This window comes from Caloenas nicobarica, chromosome 2 (assembly GCF_036013445.1).
Source record: "Caloenas nicobarica isolate bCalNic1 chromosome 2, bCalNic1.hap1, whole genome shotgun sequence".
In the NCBI taxonomy this organism is placed as follows: Eukaryota; Metazoa; Chordata; class Aves; order Columbiformes; family Columbidae; genus Caloenas; species Caloenas nicobarica.
In genome coordinates, this window is record NC_088246.1 from 78390084 (window position 1) to 78409576 (window position 19493).

The following is a 19493-nucleotide window of genomic DNA, read 5'->3' on the forward strand; positions in this document are numbered from 1 at the left end:
GTTCTGGATCTGTCACATTTCAATGTCACTCAGCATGAATTGCCTTTTGAATCCTTTGAAAAGCATACCCTCATTTGTTGTAGATATCAGATTTCAAGACTCTTGCACTTACCCTTTAACCTAAGGTCTAGCGTGATACTTATTTTTAGCACACCTCAGTATTATTAAACTGCTCCAAAATACGTTTTAGTTCCCCTCCTCTCTCTCCCCTGCCTCCTTCCTCCTTCTTTTAATAGTGATGTCCCATCGTTATCTATCCTTCAGCAGGTCCGCACAACAATCATTAAGATGTTCTCATATATACACTGGTCTAGAATTCCAATAAGTCATTTTTTGCATGCATAACAGCACAGTTACACAGGCTGCTGTTTTTCTAATTCTAGAGTATGCACATTATCAATAACTGGAAACAATACATCATGTTAACAGGAAAACAGAATGTTTAATCAATCAGATGAATTGACTGGAATCCCCAAGGAAGCTGCTTTTAATGAAACAGAAATTTATGTCAGTTCAAAGCCTTGAAGCATGAGTTTTTCCAACATTCACTAATCCTATCATGAAGAAGATCACACTGAAGCCCTCAATTGGACAAAGCCAAGTATGAAAGTCTAAGTATTCATAAACAAGACAACCAGAACATAAACAACACAGCATGAATTACAAAAAAAATCTAGACCATTTTAAAAAGATATTGAAAAGCAATAACAAGTTGAAAGTTTAGATGTCTCCTATTATCCTAAACATGTAGATACTATCAGTTATTTCTAAATTTTAAGTCTAGCTGCATGTCTTCTCAACAGTAGAATCTTTTTTTAATCAACAAACAAAAATATAGGACTATTTACAACATACCTTTAGGTGTCTTAGAATGTGCACATACATAAATAAGCCTTTCAACTGTCTGCTAACCACACCTTTCGTGTCAATATCATACCATGAGTTCATTAAGTCTTCGAATGTCAGGTGGCTGGGCAGTTTCTCTCTCAAAGTCACTTGAAGAAGATACTTCATTTTTAGAACTCAACATTTCTTGGCAGTAACACTGACAAGACACACAATTTTATTCTAAGCCACCTACTCCACTATTGAAACACAAATGCTTTCAAGACCAGCTATGAGATGATTTTCCAAATATCTGTACCACTTTTTCTCCCAAAACCTCTAGTAACCTAGTACATTTCACATCCCACAACTCCAAATCCCACAATGGTTAGCCAAAGACTGCAGGCACTTGGTAAACATATAAGCATGAATTACAGGAAACAGTGTATTAGTTGTGCATGACATGTGAAACTCAGACCTATCCCTGGATGACTTAGCCATCCCAATGCATCAGCAAAAATAAGATGCTGGTTCCTCATACTCCATTTTTGACAGTTTTCAGACTTTAAACGTATGAGTTAGGGATTGACAGTCCACTCTTTCTCCTAGCAGCACAAGACTTATCTCTTAATAGTAGACACTAGGGAAGGCACAAGAAATCCTAGGACAGCTAAAAATTAAGGTTGAAACTCCCAGCCCTCACATCTCTCCCACATTAGGCACACGCGTGACCTTCACAGGAAGACTGAGGCTCTATACAGTACGTGACCGGGACCAGGATAACCGCGGTCCTGCCACCCCATCTCCTCAGCCCCGGCGGCCCCGCACCTAGGTCACAGAAAACAAAAAGCGACGCAAACCGCCTCCCCCGCCACACGCACAGGGAAGGGCCGTCCCGGGAGGAACCCCCGCTCCCCGCCACCCCCTCCGGCACCGCCCGCCGCTCCCCTCTCCCCCGGGCCGGGTCACTTACTGAGCTGCCCGGAGCCGGGGTCCCTGCCGCCCGCTCCCCCGAGCACGCTGCCGCCCAAGCCGCCCAAGGCCCCGCCGGCGGGCGGCGTGCCGCTCTGCCGCTCGAAGTTGCCCGGGTTGGAAAAGAAATCGCGAAGCCGGGGCAGCTCCCGGCCGCTCTCCAGCAGCTCCGTGTGCAGCTCCAGCGCCGTCAGCAAGAACTGGTCCCGCAGGAGCTGCGCCGCTATCGCGTCCATCGGCACCCGCGGCGGCTCCCCCGCGCCGGGGCCCGCGCCGGCCCCGCCGCCCGCCCCCGCACCGCCGCTGCCATCGCCCGGCGCCGCCGCACGGAAACCCGGCAGCTCCTCGGGGCTCCCCGCGGCTCCTGCCGCCTCCTGCTGCTGCCGCGGGTACGCCGGCCCGCCCGGCTCGTTGCTGCTGCTGCTGCCGCCGCCGCCGGGCCTGGGCTCCTCGGGCTCGTCCTCCTCGGAGTCGCTGAGGAAGGGGTTCACGCTGGTGCCCCCGCCCGCCGCCGCCATCTTACAGCCCAACACGGCGCGACCACCGCCGAGGCGCTACCGCGGAAAACGCTGCGCGGAACGGCCGCCGCAGCCAGTTCCGGCGGAGCCGGGGCCGCTGCCAGCCCCTGCGCGGCTGCGGGCGCTGCCGCCGGCAGCAACAGCGACTCCCGCCCGCCACCGCCGCCTCCTCTGCCACCTCCCACCGGCCCCACTACCGCTTCCGCTTCCGGATCCCCGCGCTCGCGAGAGCTCCCCCAGCCAACCGCGAGCGGCGCCTCAGCACTCAGACCCGCCCCCTCCACGCGGGAGCCCGGCGGCCGCTGTGGGCGGGGCCCGAGGGCACGGCAGGTGCCCTGCCGAGGGGCGGGGGGCGTGGCCAGGGAGAAGGAACTTCCAGGCGGAAGTGGAAGTTTCCGGGCTTCGTTGTGGGGGAGATGAGTGAGTTCTGGCGCCTGCGCACTGAGTGCTTCCCGCAGGGGCAGGGGGGGCGGCAGCTGCCGGGCCGGGCCCCTCATGGCTGGGCCCCTCATGGCTGGGCCCCTTATTGTGGGGCCGGGCGCAGCACTGCGCCTCCCGGCCTCCGGAGAGCTGTAGCTGGCCTAGGGGCCTTGCGGCGGCCACCCAGCCTGTGGCTTAAGGGCGTCGCTGGGGTGGGAGCGGTGTGGGGCTCGGCTTCCGTGCCCGGGCTGGTGCCCAGGGCGCCTGTCGGCCGTCTTCATGCCCGGGTTGTGTTGGCTGGGCCAGTGTGGGGCCTCTGGGCCGTGCAGGGGGCTTGGGAGGGCTGAGCCCTCTGCCCCCAATGGTCGTGAGCATCAGCTGTGCCTGGTAGGCCTGGAATTAGTGGGGGTGCAAGTACCGGTGCTAATAAGTTGTGGATCTGGAAGTACGTTGCTATGATGCGGAGGTATTACCTTGCAAGAAACTTGAAGCTGGAATGTAGCAACCGGTGGTGCTTGCCACTGTAGAAAATTTAGCTCACTAGAAATGATACAAACCAGGGTCAGTGTTGGTTTCTGTGGTTTCTTTGAAAAGATTGTCCTGTTCTATTTGCACTGTACTTACAGGAGTTCTGGTTGCGTAAAGCTGATTCACTAGGAATTACTAGAGAGCTTCGACTGGACCTTAGGAATAAAAGGAGAATTTATGACCTTTGGAAGAAGGGGCAGGCTACTCAGGAGGACTACAAGATACCATAAAGTTATGCAGGGAGAAGATTAGAAGCGCCAAAGCTCAACTAGAACTGAATCCGGCTACTGCTGTAAAAGGAAACAAAAAATGCTTCTATAAATACATCAGCAACAAAAGGAGGGCTAAGGAGAATCTCCTCTGGTGGATGTGGGTGGGAATATAGTGACGGAGGATGAGGGAAAGGCTGAGGGATTAAATGCCTTATTTCCCTCAGTCTTTAATAGTGAGACGAGTTGTGCATCAGGTACCCAGCCCCCTGAGCTGGAAAACAGGGATGGGGAGCAGAATGAAGACCCAATAATCCAAGGAGAAATGGTTAGTGACCTGTTACACCACTTCGACACACACAAGTCTGTGGGGCCAGATGGGCTCCACCCAAGGATTCTGAGGGAGCTGGCGGAGGTGCTCACCAAGCCACTTCCCGTTACCTTTCAGCAGTCCTGGTGAACTGGGGAGTTCCCAGTTGACTGAAAGTTGACAAATGTGATGCCCATCTACAAGAAGGGCTGGAAGGAGGATCTGGGGAATTACATGTCTGTCAGTCTGACCTTGGTGCCACGGAAGATCATGGAGCAGCTTGTCTTGAGTGACATCACATGGTACATACAGGACAACCAGGTGATCGGGCCCAGTCATCATGGGTTTGTGAAAGGCAGGTCCTGCCTGACCAACCTGATCTATGACAAGGTAACCACCTAGTAGATGAGGAAAAGGCTGTGGATGTTGTATACTTAGACTTCAGTAAAGCCTTTGACACCATATCCCACAGCATTCTCCTGGAGAAGCTGCAGCTCATGGTCTGGATGGGTGAACTCTGCAATGGATAAAGAACTGGCTGGAGGGCCAGGCCCGAAGAGTTGTGGGGAACGGAGCCAAATCCAGTTGGTGGCCGGTCATGAGTGGTGTTCCCCAGGGCTCAGTATTTGTTCCAGTTCTGTTTAATCTCTTTATCAATGATCGGGATGAGGGGATTGAGTGTGCTCTCAGTAAGTTTGCAGATGATACCAAGCTGGCTGCAAGTATTGATCTGCTGGAAGGCAGCAAGGCCATACAGAGGGATCTGGACCAGCTGGATCATTGGGCTGAGGCCAATTGTATGTGGTTCAACAAGGCCAAGTGCTGAGTCCTGCACTTGGGTCACAACAACCCCAGGCAGTGCTACAGGCTCAGGGAAAAGTGGCTGGAAAGCTGCCTGGCAGAGAAGGATCTGGGGGTGTTGATTGACAGCCAGGTGAACATGAGCCATCAGTGTGCCCAAGTGGCCAAAAAGGCCAAAAGCCTCCTGGCTTGTATCAGCAATACTGTGGCCAGCAGCACTAGGGAAGTGATCATCCCCCTGTACTTGGTGCTGGCGATGCCCCACCTGGAATCCTGTGTTCAGTTTTAGGCCCATCACTGCAAGAAAGACATCGAGGTGCTGGAGAGAGTTCAGAGGAGTGCGGTGAAGCTGGTGAGGGATCTGGAGAACAAGTCTGATGAGGAGCAGGTGAGGGAGCTGGGGCTGTTTAGCCTGGAGAAAAGGAGTCTGAGGGGAAACCTTATCACTCTCTACAACTATCTGAAAGGTGGTTGTAGCATGGAGGGTGTTGATCTCTTCTGCCAAGTAGCAAGTGATAAGATGAGAGGAAATGGCCTCAGGTTGTGCCACGGAAGGTTCAGATTGGCTATTAGGAAAAATTTCTTCATGGAAAGGGATGTCAGGCATTGGAACAGGCTCCCCAGGGAAGTGGTGGAGTCACCATCCCTGGAGGGCTTTGGGAGATGTAGAGATGAAGTTCTTAGGGACATGGTTTAGTGCCAGAGTTAGGTTATGGTTGGACTCGATGATCCTAAGGATCTCTTCCAACAAATATGATTCTGGGATTTGCTTTACTTAGAGCAAAATTTGGGCTGAAATCTTTGCAGTAAAATACTGACAACATTTTGCAGTGATACTGAGACATTTGCGTGTGACTGTTCTGCAAATCAGTTAAAAGTGAATCAAGACCGTATGTATAGTATTTAAAGCTGACTGGCTTTACTAGTATTACTAGATCAAGAAGCAATACTCAGTACATTGACCTCAAACTTCTCCATTCATAACATGTGAGTGTGCCATAAAAGACTAGTTTTTTCCTTCTGTTTTTAATTTGCATAAATTTTGGTAAACAATTTTGCATTGTCCTGTAATAAACTTTGATTTTTTTAAATAATTGATTTATGTTGATGATATTATGCAAAAGAGAGTAAGTAGTGGAGTGTGAACTGGTTGTAGCAGAAACAACTATGGTTGTTTATGTTAGGAGTTGGAACTAGATGATCTCTAAGGTCCTTTCCAACCCAAACCATTCTATGATTCCATGATAAAATGCTGATATACTGAAAATGTTTTACATTTCCATTCAGACCGCAATTAATATAAGAACAAAAATATTTCTTTGTTGGTGCTCTGGTGGAATTAGGAGCCCTTAAAGAATTATTGTGCTTTTTCCTTTCCTTTCTGGACAGTGAAAGCATGTTAAGTATAAACTTGATAGTATTTGATATGCTCTTGTGCGTCATCCCATAAAATGGAGAGAAAAAACCTTACTGATGTCCTGTAGCAGCCTCTAGTGGCCATCAGCAATATTTACATGTGTGCCTTGAAGTTTAAACAGTTCAAACACTAAATTCTCCTTTTCTTTTAAGGGACTAATTTCTGACGACTTATGTGTGCTGTTGCAGTAAGGACTAACTTTTTTCATCCTTCCACACCTAAAATAATGTAAAAGTGTTCCTCTGTTCATTTGGTCTTATGTAAGTGACAGAAATATTTACAGATGATGCTCAGTTGCACCAAAATAACGTATGGATGGCTGGGATAAAGTTAGCACAGCTCAAATATGTATTCCAGAGCAGAAGAATATAGGGAGAAAAACGTGCTTTTAACAATATGCTTAAAAAAAGTTTCTTATGTTATACCAAAGGCATATTGTTTTGAGAGACCTGAGGGGAAAAAAAAACCTGATAAAGAAAGTGTAGTACCTTGGAGGATATGTGAGGCAGAAAAAGATGCATAAGTTCTAGAAACAAAGCATTATATAAATGTACTAGAGGCGGACAGCTAGAAATTAATTTTTTCTTTGTTTACTTGCTAGTCATTCTGAGAGAGGTAGATTGTGCATCAAACTCTGTCTCTTACTGGACTTAATGCTTCCTTCTAACTTTTAAAGGACTCAGGTTCTATATCTGAAGAACAACATACCTAAATACATCTCAGAAAGCTTGATTTCTAAAAACAGGTCTGTGAGGCCAAGTATCCAAAGTACAAGGAGCTTGTAGAAAAAAAATCAGTTTTTTGGAGATGATGGTATATAAATTTTTCAGTCTATGCATGTGTTTTCATGAACTTTTGAACTTACCATTCTTGAGATGGAAAATAAGTAGAAATATTTCAGTATTTGCTTTTACTGTGTTGATTTTGGTAGGGGTGTTAAATCTTGAACTAATTCTTGATAGTTTAATGAACATATGACCAATTTTGGGTTCCCTCTATGCTGCTTGGTGGGGCCATGTGTGCGAAAAGTGTGATTTCTTTCTGTGCTACTCTGCTCTCACAGTGATTCGAGCTATAAAAGGTTTTCTATTTCAGCTCCTACAGATAAGGTTACTTTCATTTAAAAAAATCCTTTTAGGTCCATATTGGGTTTTTCTGTGCTGAATACTTGAAATGTATGAATTAATGTGCTCTAGTGAGTCCTACAGTGAAGCGGGGTAGCTTTTTTGATCCAATTTGTGTCCTAGTCAAGGCACAGGAAACAAAATAATGGAGGAAAATCTGAAGCAAGTCTGATTTCTACTTTAAAATAATGCGGATCTGTGAGTTCTGCCAACTCTTGCTTAAGTCTTCCTGTAAAATTGAGCTACCTGAAACAATCTTTTTCCATGTGTGTTTACTTAAGACTAACTTTTACCCCATGTCAAAAGAAAATTTAGAGGAGTTATGATTTTTATGTTTATTTTTATTTATGTTTATTTTAATGTTTATTTTCAGTGCTTTGTAAACTCTCTAACCTCAATAATATTTTGGTATTCTGCAGGAGCTGAGTAATCCAAATGTTGAGACTCATAATTTTGGTAGTTTATGCTTCAAAACCTCTGCCATTTCTCTGAAATTTTATCTGCTCTCCCAACTAAGGAAAGGGAATGGGAGAAAAAAGGGAGAGCGACTTACAAGTTGGAAAAGTTAAAAACGCTTTACTAATGCTACTAATAAATAGAGAAAATAATACAAAATATACAAAACCAATCTCGAATTTCCCAGGGTGGTGGAGCTGGCACTGCTCAGGTGCTGCAGGGCAGGCACCTGGAAGTCCTGGGCTAGACTCCGTAGTAAACTGGAACTGGATTCAGGGATGCAGGGTCTGGAGCCAGGCCTAGGATCATGAGCAGAACAGGCAGGATCCTCTTCAGATGCTGGCCATGGTTGAAGAGCCTGAGATTCTGGTGGTCTCCCACTTTTATAGGACGTATGATGTGTATGAGATGGAATACTTAGTTGGTCAGTTTTAGTCACCTGTTCTGTTCACCCCTTGTTACAAGTACACCCCGCTCACTAATGGGACATGCAAAATGTATCAGTGACCTTGGCTGCCAGAGCAATAAGTCTAAATCTGGGCCTCTTCTGCATACCATTGCTACTGTTGTGAGCTCTGGAGCAAACAGTGTCCGAAAAACATGCAGCCAAATTCAGAAAAGTGCAGTTACTTGGAAGAACTTACCTTAGTGGAAGAGTCACTAAAAGATAACTGGTTTTGTTTTAAACAAAACCAGGACACCATTAATGTGATAATATCCCATGAAGTCAGATGAGGACCTGAATTAAACAAAGCAACCACCGCAAATCCCTTTGAATCAAATTTTGCCTGTGTTTTTGTACCTCTAAAACTGTTGTTTTAAAGCATTACTGTGAACAGTGGATATTTGGAAGCCTACTGTCAAAAATGCATTGAGCAAACACATTTGGAGCTGAAAGAGTATTGTAGAAAACTTGTTTTAGCTTCATCATGTGTGTATTATGTCTTTGTGAGAATGAATAGAGACAAAAAAATGGGGAGGGGAAACAGTGCGCTGAAGAATGAAAACAAGAATTTTTGAGTTCTGAGATTTAAAGATAAAAAAATTCAACTGAAGAGCTGTTTTACTTGAATTCGTTAATGTGACTTTTATTGAAGCTTTGTGGAGGTCAAGACAGTAAAGGCTTGACATTGGAAAGGTCTTACTTATTTCTTTCACTGCAGAGGCATGGACCAAGTTGCACAGATGTTGCTGTACTAACTTCATGCCTCTGCTTTGTGCTTTTGAAGGTTGCGTGCTTCACCTTATTCCTATTATAGTTAGTATTTGCACATAGTCTGGTTTTTGTTTGTTTTTGTTTGGTTGGTTTGGTTTTTTGTTTGTTTGTTTGGGTTTTTTTAAAATTGCATTTTCTTTATGTAGCCTGCTGTTCTTCACTCATGTTCAATTATAAGGGGAAAATATAAGAGACTTGAGCTGGCCTGTGGAGGTCATGAAATAAACTTTAGTGTTAATAAAAGGAATAGAAACAGTGTGAAATGTAGACTTTGGAGAACAGAGTAGAAGTCCATGGATGAGTTTTGAACATGCTGAGTTAGCGCTGTTTTCGGGAGGAGATGCAGTCCTGTCCTGGTGCCAGTGCAGAGGTTTGTTTTGGGAAGTAGACTGGGGAATTAAACTTCAGCAAAGTTGCATTTACTCTTCCTTCCTGCTTTTTCCTGGAGGTTATTTTCAGTTGAATTCATTCTGCCGTCTTCTTGACTATGCACTTGTACAGATGAGTGTGCCAGCCCAAGGAAGAGGTTGGGCATGGGAGCAGGGGAGGACAGGACAAATCTCTGCAGCTGTACTTGCTTTGTTTTCCTTGTAGCATTTGTGATTGTGAAGACCTCTTGTTGTTCTAACTGCTACTCTCATGTCACCTATTTTTGTAGCAAAAACTGATAAAATGTATTTTCCTTGCTGTTCTTAAGTATTTTGGAAAATGTGCTTTTGATGACAAGAAAATTCTTACAGATAGTAGGGGACAGGTGAGTTAACTGCTTTACAGAAGAGAATACTGGGCTTTTTTTATCATCTCAAAACTAGCTGGTTGTGTTTCCCTGAGAGCAGCTGCTAAGATGGATGGACTTTGCCTTCATGTTCCTGACATGAAAGTGTAGTTGGTGTCTCTCATAATAGTAATTGTCTACTCTTTGTAGTCTTCTATTATAGCTACCAGTGTTGTATTGCTCCCCTGTTTTTGCCAGCAGAGAGGTCAGGAAACTACAAATGATTCTCCATTTTTGTGGGGAAGGCATAAAATAAGAATCAAAGAGATGTTGCTCCTCTGTGTTCTCCAGGTTTCTGGGTCTCTGTCTAAGTGTTTTCATCTTGGTCTCTGAGCTCTTTTTCTACAATGAAACTGTTTCCGTTTGTTTTGCCAAAACATTTGAGTGGTGGGGAGCTTTAATTTTGCATCAGCAGTGCAGCATATTGCAAAGAGGCAGAATACTGGTTGTTTCCAGGAATCCTTTCCTGGCTCTTTAATTGTTAGAGTCAGTCACCAGCTGAAAAATAAAGGTGCATCATATAGAAATGAAAAGTGGTCTATCTCTACTTAAAAACATATGTAAGCCCACAGTGTTGCAACAGAAGGTGTTTACAAGTGGACATATCATAAACGATAATGAATGTTAATCACTTTATTAGTAGAGATTGCTGTAGGAGCAAAGAGAACTTTGTTCTGAAGTGAATGGCTTTAGGCTGCAGTAACTGGTAATTTGAGTGGGTTTTGTGTCTTCTGCACACTTAGGAAAATGCTCTCTATGTAAGTACCTTGCAAATGTGGCTGCTAGTGGAAGAGTTAAAGAGGAGGTGATTCCTTTGCATAAAGATTTCTTACTAGACCTCAAAGTATCCTTGGACAAATACTGTATATACTTACGATACTACCTGAGAAGTTGAATGCTCTCTTGAAGTTGATATAATCCATCCTTCTAGTACTTTTCCGCACTTTACAACTTGACAATTGCTTTTTTTTTTTTGATAATTTGTTTCATTTGGTGATTGAAAGAATCAGGGATTTCGTTTCCCTTGTGCTTATGTATTTTCTGATGAAGCAATACTTCCCGACAGCGTGTTTTCTCGTGGGATTTCCCAGGGACTTGGTCTGTCATGGTGCCGACTACCGGGTCCCGTCCATGAGCGCGATGGGCTCTGCAGGACCCTGGAGAGCGCCCGCCAGCCGCGGGTTTGGGGACGTGGAGGCGGCTGCGCGTCCCTGTGGCGGGGGCACTGCCTGTCCCTGTGCTCTGCCCCACAAGCTGCTTTGCTGGGCTCTGCTTGGCCTTCAAGTGTGGTGTATAACGTGTCTCCGATTTGGATTGCTTTCCTTATGTATGTTTGCCTCAGGCTTTAAATGAGTTTTTGTTCTGAGTGGGTGGTGTAACTTACCTCTGTCTGGATCAACTTGGCTGTGAACTGGAGTTCTGTAGGTAAAGATATAAAATATCAGTTATGCTAGCCAGTTGAATAGTATTCTATTATACGTTATAGTCAACTGGCTAGCATAATTAAGTAGTACTTTTGAACTCAAAAGGTCCAAAGTCCCTTTTTAAAAAAAAGCTTTTGAAAGGCTGGGAACCTACAAATTGATTATTTGACTTATGTATTCCTTTTATCGAAAATATTACTATATGCTTAGAAGGTCATCTTATAGTCCTTTTTTCCCCTTCAAACTGAAGCTATTGGCTGATTTGACATTTGGAGGTTTATGTGCAAGATTCAACAGCTGTGGCTTGTCACTATTTGACATAATTCATGTTTATTTGTAATTGTTGATATCAATATGAAAACATGACTTAAAGACAAATAACTTCTGTGAGCTTTTTAAACCTTCCTTATACTAGCTTTTATGGAACATACTTTAAGCACCGTTTGGTGTTTTTGCCAAAGGATATTTTCTTCTCTGTGGGTATACAGAATTAATTTGCAAGCTGGTTTTGCAAAGCTCAGTGCTACTGAAAGTTGTTCTTTTTCCACCCTTTTACCTATATGCTCTCTGTTAATATTTGTTGTACAGCTTTAAAGAGTTTGATCCTTGCCCCTTTCATTGCTAAAGGGAAAAACTGTGCTGCTTGTATTGGTACATGTGGTATCTTGCATAGTTTTATTGCAAATCTCTTTAAAAATATCTCAGGGGCCTTCAGCCTTGGTTTGTCAGGGAGGGCTCCCATGAGACAGCAAGACCGCTGTGGCAAACTGTCTTCCATGTACTTGCGTTCTCTTAAGTGCCACTTGACCCTAGCAGCAGTGGAAGTTGGTGGGCTAGGTTCTGTTAGACCCTCTCAGGCTGATGTTCTTTCCCCCAAAAGTATCCCATGAAACTTGTAAGATGAAAAAAATCTGTCTATGAGATCTCCAAACAGGGCAAGAAAAAAACAATGACAGAAAAAGACTCCTTTTTCTTTTTTTTTTTTTTTTTTTTTTGAAACAACAGAGAAATCTGAGTAATGTGAGACACTCTTCACTCTTGGCAGCACAAAAAGAATTAAACTGTCCATATTGAGATGAAAATGTGATGTTAAGCTGTAGAACAGTGGTGCTTGAAGAAGACTTGCTGATAGAGTACTGATGAATGTCTCAGAACTCAAGAAATAGCCAAGAGGATTTGTAACTACCTCCTGAAAACAGGCATAGGCCCCCTCCAAATGCTACTGCCCACCGAAATAGCTGATTCACAGCAAAACTACTCAGGGTTTATTGTTGTTGGGTTTTGCTTTTTCTGAGTTCTGAATTTCTAGCTGCCTGCATACTGAACAGATGTAATACTGAATTTCTACTCTGTTGTGTTTTTTTTTTTTTCCACTTGGCTAACAAGTGTTACTAAAGAGTGATGCTCTTGTTTTCTCTTCCGTGCCTCTAAGCAGTCATTGTTTCTTAAAGAAGTACCCTTGTTCTTTTTGTCAACGCTGCCCTGTTGTCAGTGTTGTTCTCAGGCATGTTTTTGTGCCTGGGAGACTTGTGGATACATTTTCCCGTGTTTACAGGATGATTCAGAGAAAATTGTGTAGGCTGACATTGGGGTAACTGATTTGCAGTACGTTGAAGTATTAGAACATTTCATGTTTTATTGGTGCCTTGCAGGCCACAGTCAAATTTCTCCTTGGCAAGTTTTGGCAGAAGGGACTTTTCTAGGCAGGCAGAGTAATTTTCATTATCGAGTGATGTTAAAAAGAAAATTAAATATTCTTTGAGCTCTTTGCCTCAGGTTTGGATGTGCTTTACTGAACCACATTTAAAATTTAAAACAGATGTCATTTGTTATTATAATCCCTAAAATGCTCAGTGAAGTTGTTGAACATAAAATAATTTTAAACAGATGGTTTGAATTACAAAAGCCACTTCAATGCAAGAGCAAGTAGAAATACTGTAGTTGCAGTTTCATTGTCTGGTAGAGCATGTTTTGCCTCAATAGAGAAAGAAAATTAAATTTTGGAAAGGAGGAAAAGGGACTTTATCATTATCCCACTTCTGTTCATGGTATGATTACAGAATGAAGTCAAGATGAGCATTTTGGGTTTCATATGTTTAAGTAATGTGTGAAGATATGACAGAGTTACTCTCAGACTGCCTGGTAAGTCTCTTGTATAAACTAATTTATGTAGTCAATAGCTGTATGTGCTGTGACAGCAGGAATCACTTGATTGCATTTCTTGGCTAGTATAACTCTTTAAAAACCTAAATTAGTAAAAAAATAGTGTTGGGGCTGCTAGTACCATGTTAGATGATGTATAACTACCATACTGTGCAAAATACTGTCACTTAGACTATACAACTTCCTGTTTTTTCCCCTGCCCTAAGCAAAAGGATAATGTATTATGTACAGCCAAATTTACAGTCACCACTTTGACAGTTTAGATTACAAAATACACTGCACTGTTTAGTCAAAAAATGTATTAGTCAGCCAGAAAACACAGCAGACATTTCTGTTTCTTTTTTTTTTCTATAAAAGATACTTACCAAGGCCATTGATGCTTATTGAAAATGCATTTCCAATGGATTTTCTTCATCTTAACCAGCAGACTTGACAGTGTTAGTGAAACATGGTCCATCTAAAAGAAATGCATAATGTGTCTTGAGCTCCTTGTCTTGACACTTTATTATCTCTAAAAAAATATTCCTGCCAATGGGGCATATTCCATGTACTATTTTATGTGTGTTTTATTGCATATTGAAGAAAGGAAAATATAAAAGGGAAATGTTACGTTTCTCATGAAGAGCTATATTGTATTGTGGCACAAGTACGGTTTTCTTTGCCTTATAAATAATGCAGAGAGATGATAACTTCAGAGGAATGCAGCTTAGATGTTGATTACTTTGGGGAAATGAGGGCTGCCCTTGATTATGTCAGCCTTCCTGTTAAGCTCCGAGGGACCTGATCCAGCTTGGGGCTATGGATGTAGGTTCTGTGGCATGAGTCAAAAAAAAAAGGGAGAGAAGAAGAAAAGAAAAAAAAAAAAAACACAAAAACTGTTGTCAGCAAGTTATGGATCAGCTTGAAAAGAGGCAAATAAACTGCCTGCTTCTTGTCTCTGATGGTTGGGCTTAGGTGGCTCATTGCAGCTGTCACAGTTGCCACAGTCTGGGTGTTTTAGTCCTTGCACTGACATGACTTGATGAAGAGCTTGCAGCTAATAGCAGGATGTTTTTATATTGTTTTGATAGGTGCAAGTAAAAAGAAAGAAGTCTCTTTAGCCCATCTACCACCAGCCAGAAGCTGAACTTCCCTCTGAGGATTCTAAAACCAGCCACAAACAAACAAAAAAACAAACAACAAAACAAGCCACCCTTTTCTAATCCATGCAAATCACTTTATTCTGGAAAAATAATTGCAGTCAAGAGGTCCTTGCTGCTTTTCTTTCTTTAATCTCCTAGGTCTTAAGAAAGGTCTCTGCTGGTTCTGCCTTATTGTCTCTCAGAATTGTTGCTCCCTTGCATCTGCTGGCTCTCTTTTCTGCTCGTGTACAACATCGAGTAGTGTCAGACGATCTGGAATCTGCTGAAGGCCCCGACTTAGCCAAGGCACTGCCGATTTTCTACTTGCTCTGTTCGTGTGGACAGCTCATGTTTTAAGAGGCAGTGAGTAGCCTGGTGGATCTTTAGTACTTTTCTGTTAAGGATCCAAAAAGGATCTTTATTTAAGAATGAATGCCAGCTTTGTGGCGTTGGCTCCAAATTGTTTGAACAAAAAATACCCTATTGGGATAGTTTAAATTCTGACATACTGATTGGACAGTATCACTATTGACTCTGTATTTATTTTAGGAGGTGGTAACTGAAAAAGAAAAAATGTAGAAAATAAAGAATAAATCTGAGTCTGATACATGGTTTTCTAGTTAGGATGAATCAGTAGAGGAGGTGAATTGGCTGTCTCAACTGTATTATAACAAGTCATATGTTCAGATGGACAGTAGGAAATGGCATGTGGCAAGTAGTTTGCAACATGCTCCTCTTAGTCTGTTATCTAGAAGACTAGAAGCTTCTTTCTCTCTTGGTGTGCCAGGCAGTGGCTTAACAGAATTAAGTAGAATAGTGCAGTTGGGATTTGGGCAAAGCTCATGTTCTGCTTTGTGAAAATCAGAACTGTGGAAGATGGCTCACTAAGTCACTTGCTACAGGACTGCCTGGGAAAGTATCAGAGGACACAAAAATGCTGAGATATTCTTGGCTTAAGTCTTCTTGACAGAAAGATGTAAGATATATTTTCAAAGTGACAGTTTGTTTATCCACTTTTTGAACAGGCAGACACCTGAGGGCAGAGACATTTTCGAACTAGTGATAAATACTTAGATCTTGTTCCTTGTCCTCCAAAGTGAAAAGGGGTGGATGTGTTTAATACATTTCTATTTTTCTTCTCTTGACAGGCTGTGGCTTTTTTTTTTTTCCTTGTTGTGATATCCTGTAGAAGCTGGATTTCACTTCTGTATCTCATGTAAGATACAGAGAAATAGTATATACATAAGCGTCTTTCATTCTAGGGCAGACACATAGTCCGGGGAAGCATTAGCTGTGTGTAGAAGGTGTGAGAGCAGACGCTGCAGGCTTGAGGGATGTCTGAGCACCAAGATTGTACAGGGTTAGCTGCCGTCTCCTCTTCCCAGCCAGAAGAGCATGCCAGAGGGCTGCTGGGCATCGAGAAGTTTGATACCAATGCGTCCATTTGCAGCTTCTCCTGATGCTGAAGGGCCTCTCAGGCCACCCACGACATCCTGTTTAGCCTCTAGTTGCCACAATGGACCTGTGAGTTCAGACTGGCTTTTGAACTACCCTGTCAAATGGTGATGAAAACACAAAGCAGGGAGAAAAGAGGAGTAGAAGAGATCTCTGTATGGCAGAAGACTCAGATGAGTCAACATCTGTGCATTTTCAAATTCAGAGGTTCTGTGAGGTAGTTCCAGCTGTTCCTGCACTGGCCGTGTGGAGGCTATGTTGGCTGCTAAGTGGGATCCCTCGTTGGGCTTGCAGTCCAAGACCTTGCATTCCATCTTTGAGAACATAGATCAACTGATGATTCCACTCCTCTTGGAAATCGGTGGAGAAAAAGAAGGTGTCATGCCAGACCCTATCATGGCAGAAGAAATATATGTTCCAGGAGATCTACACTGAGGTTTTTCCACAAATCTCTTTTTTCCTAAATCTCCTTTTTCTGACTCATGAAGATCATGTCCAGATCTTGTAAGGAAAAGGATATTTTCAAGATAAGTATTTAGTTTTCACACTCCATATTGATGGCCCCTCATGCAACAGCACAATGGACGAGGGATAACCACAAGTATCCAATTTATTCATGAAGTGAGAGATACTCATGTTTTTCTTCTGTTCATGCCACAAATGCTTGTAGCTGCAATTACACAGCACAAACATTGCTTGGCATTAATCCTCCTTTTCTGTGGTGGTCCATTCACAAATCTCAGAGGTCCCTCTCTTTTTTTAGCTTCACAGACTTCCATGATAGCTTACCTTTCATGGTTCAATAGTCCATGGTAAATCAACTTGTAATAGTGCAGTTCTGGGGGATGAATGGCTTCTAAAACAAGAGACCTTTATTCTCTGTCTTGCCATCCATTGATCTAATGACTCTTTATATCAAATAGAAATGAATGGACAAAATTATCTTGTTCTACAGCAGAATGAAAGGTGGTAACCTGTCCTAGATTTAAGAAGCTTAAATACCTGCAAATGTGAATACAAGTGTCTTTTGCATTCCCAATTAGGGAAGAGGATTTTGCTTGGATTTGTAGAACATATATTCTAACACTTGAAATCCAAAAGTTTACAAGTAATTGTTGATGTTGATAGTAAAATAGTAGTGGTCTGACCTTGTCGGCTTTGTCAGCCTTAACTTAGATTGTAGCTGTGGTGACTGCTTTATCTCTCCTAGAAAGAGAGATAAAACACCCTCATTTTTCTTACTGGTGTAGGTGCAAACTGAAGACGACTTCTGAATGGTACCTCTGATATGCTTTTTGATTTCTTTGGCTTCCCATCTTGCTGCCTTTTTATTTTAGTTAAAAGAATGCTGTGAAGTACCAGTTGGTAGCAATCCAGCCAAGAAATGAACCTTTATCAACCAAGACCTGTTTCTGCACAGCAATAGATCACTTAGACAAGCTCTTCCTCTGTTGTTCAACTGTTTTCCACCACTCTCTGTCTTAAACCATCGTACCTGTAATTTCAGAGGGGCCTAGTGAAGGCATTTCTTTGACAGGGAATACTTTACTTCATTAATAGCTGAATCTGTTTGTTTTCAGATGTATTTGTCAAGTCTCTGTGGTTTAATGTGTTTAAATTGATGCAGGAACTCTGAGTACTTAAAAAAAGAAAAATAAACAAACTGATATTTACAAATATTTCAAGTCTGTCTTGGAATCTCATCTGTAGACATAGAAGCATGGAAGTTCCTGATGAATTAAAAGCTTTTGTTTGATCACTTAAGTGTGACTACTACATGTCTGTTTGTGATGTTGTATTTAGTTATCTCAATCTTGTTGTATAGCTTTCCAAATCTCTAAAACGAGAAATTACTATATTAATGTTTCTGATTAGGATTGGAATAGTTGCAAATGTCTTTCAGTCGGGCAAATGGGTGGAATTGGAAGTCATGGCTAAGTTGCATACAGATCTGAATTTTGTTTGGATTAGTAAGTAACAACATGTATTAATTTTGAAATATATTTTTTTAGTGTGGTGGTTTTTTTTTTCCTTTGTTTTCTCTGGTCTTTTAAAAATTTTAAAGACATCTTTCAGAGTTTTGATCAGAGTTTAGGTTATGTGGTAGTGAAGCTGCTTTTTTTTTTTTTTAATTAAATTTGGTAAGAATACTAGTCCGGCCATGTGGTGTCTGTCCAGCTACTGGAATTCTGTAAGTAGCAAGATAAAGTTATGTAATGTAATTTAGAAGCACTAAATGGATTCTGAAACAAAGAGTTTCATTTAGAGAAAGCTGCGTATTTATGTAGATAATTGAATGTCTGAACCTTCCAGGCTGTTAGGAATGTCTGGTTTTAAATTAGTGAGTGGAGGTGTTGTTTTGTTAAAGTTTATAATTAGCTAATATTTAAATAACTAAGTTAGCAGCCTGGACAGCACTACCAGTACTTTGTCAGAACTAAGCCTCATTCCCGCTTAGATCCCACACTTACCTGAGTCAATAGACATATTTGCATTGCCTTCAGAAGGCAACAAATGAACCCCTCAGTACTTGTGGCAGACACATATGTTTCCAATGTACCTGCTATTAAGCATATTTATATTCCTAACCTGACTTCAGAGGATGACAGGGAAAACATTCAAAAAGGGAATATATCATTATCTGTGAAACATAATCCTTCAGCTGTTGTGCTTTTGTCACCTGTTTTAGAAGAGGAACAGTGTTCTGCACTCATCAGAGCATCTTTGTTCCTTTAAAAGAAGCTTTCTGTTTCTAGGTGGAGTATAGTGAGCCCAGAATTGATAATTATCTTAGAAAAAAGCAACTTTGGGTGGATGTTTGCTATAGGACGGCTTTCCCTAGCTGTCTTTGGTTTGTATATTTGCGTGAACAGACCTCAATACTGTCATGCAATCAGCCAGTAGAGGGTAGTATGTTGCTGGAGACACTGTCTTGTCTGAGTTTTCTGTCGCTGACGCAGGTAACAGAAAACTGCTGAATATGACAAATTGACTTAATTCAATGGTCTTTTGAAGCCATCTGAGACCTCACTAAGCACCAAAGGTGAGTCGCTGAGACATAATGACTATCTGAAAGTCTGAGTTAGCCATGCAGTTACTTTTGAGTCAAACTTCTGGGAAAAAGCTTGTTGGAAATAGAGATAGATAGTGGATCTGGGTAATGACTGTAGTTGTGGTACTCTCATTCTATAACAAATAAAGTAAATATTGATCCTTGTTAGTCTCATCTGCCTAACTTTATTTTTCTCCCTCCTTCTCAGTGTTGGACTTTGCCTTGCCAGCCCTCCATTGCCATGGGTATACCTGTCTTCATACTTGCTGGTCTCCTTGTGCATTGTGTGTTCTTGGTCTCCATTTTTGACATCTACTTCAGCTCTCCCCTGGTTCATGGTATGACTCCTCAGCAGACTCTGCTGCCACCTCCAGCAAAACGTCTCGTACTCTTCGTTGCTGACGGTCTGCGGGCAGATTCGCTGTATGAATTGAATAGCAACAACAGGCCCCAAGCACCTTACCTGCGGTAAGTCCATCTGAAAGTGCTTCTGATCCAGCAGATTTTGCTTCTAGATGCAGTTCTAGGCAATGCTGAAAAGAGAACGAAAGGAATGATACACCTGTGGTGGCTTGGTACTGCCTTCCCTCCTTCAGAGTGACAAACTTTTGCAGTTGCACTCTGCAGAAATGTGTGAATTTGAGTTGGTATCGCCTGTAGTCAGTAAAGCTGCTAAACCATCAACAAAGTAATTTGAGTCAATATTG

The 19493-nt window shown here is 42.5% G+C and overlaps 2 protein-coding genes across 4 annotated transcripts in view; one reads left to right on the top strand and one right to left on the bottom strand.

Annotated features, from left to right (window-relative positions):
- The window catches only part of RELCH (RAB11 binding and LisH domain, coiled-coil and HEAT repeat containing), an 81665-nt gene extending 79172 nt beyond the window's left edge, over positions 1–2493 (bottom strand). The window contains exon 1 of the mRNA XM_065627770.1: positions 1799–2493. Within this exon, the coding sequence (XP_065483842.1) occupies positions 1799–2315 (517 nt within the window). The 5' untranslated portion in view covers positions 2316–2493. The remainder of the gene's footprint in view (positions 1–1798) is intronic.
- A 160-nt stretch (positions 2494–2653) lies between these two features.
- The window catches only part of PIGN (phosphatidylinositol glycan anchor biosynthesis class N), a 119043-nt gene continuing 102203 nt past the window's right edge, over positions 2654–19493 (top strand). For 2 of the 3 annotated variants that reach the window (XR_010605733.1, XM_065627773.1), the window contains exons 1-2: positions 2654–2735; positions 18995–19254. Coding sequence is in view for 2 of the 3 variants with exons in the window: in XM_065627773.1 (XP_065483845.1) it covers positions 19028–19254 (227 nt within the window). In the remaining variant the exon portion in view is untranslated. Of the gene's footprint in view, positions 2736–18707; positions 18778–18994; positions 19255–19493 lie in introns of those variants that run through there. The other variant, XM_065627774.1, reaches the window with a different exon arrangement.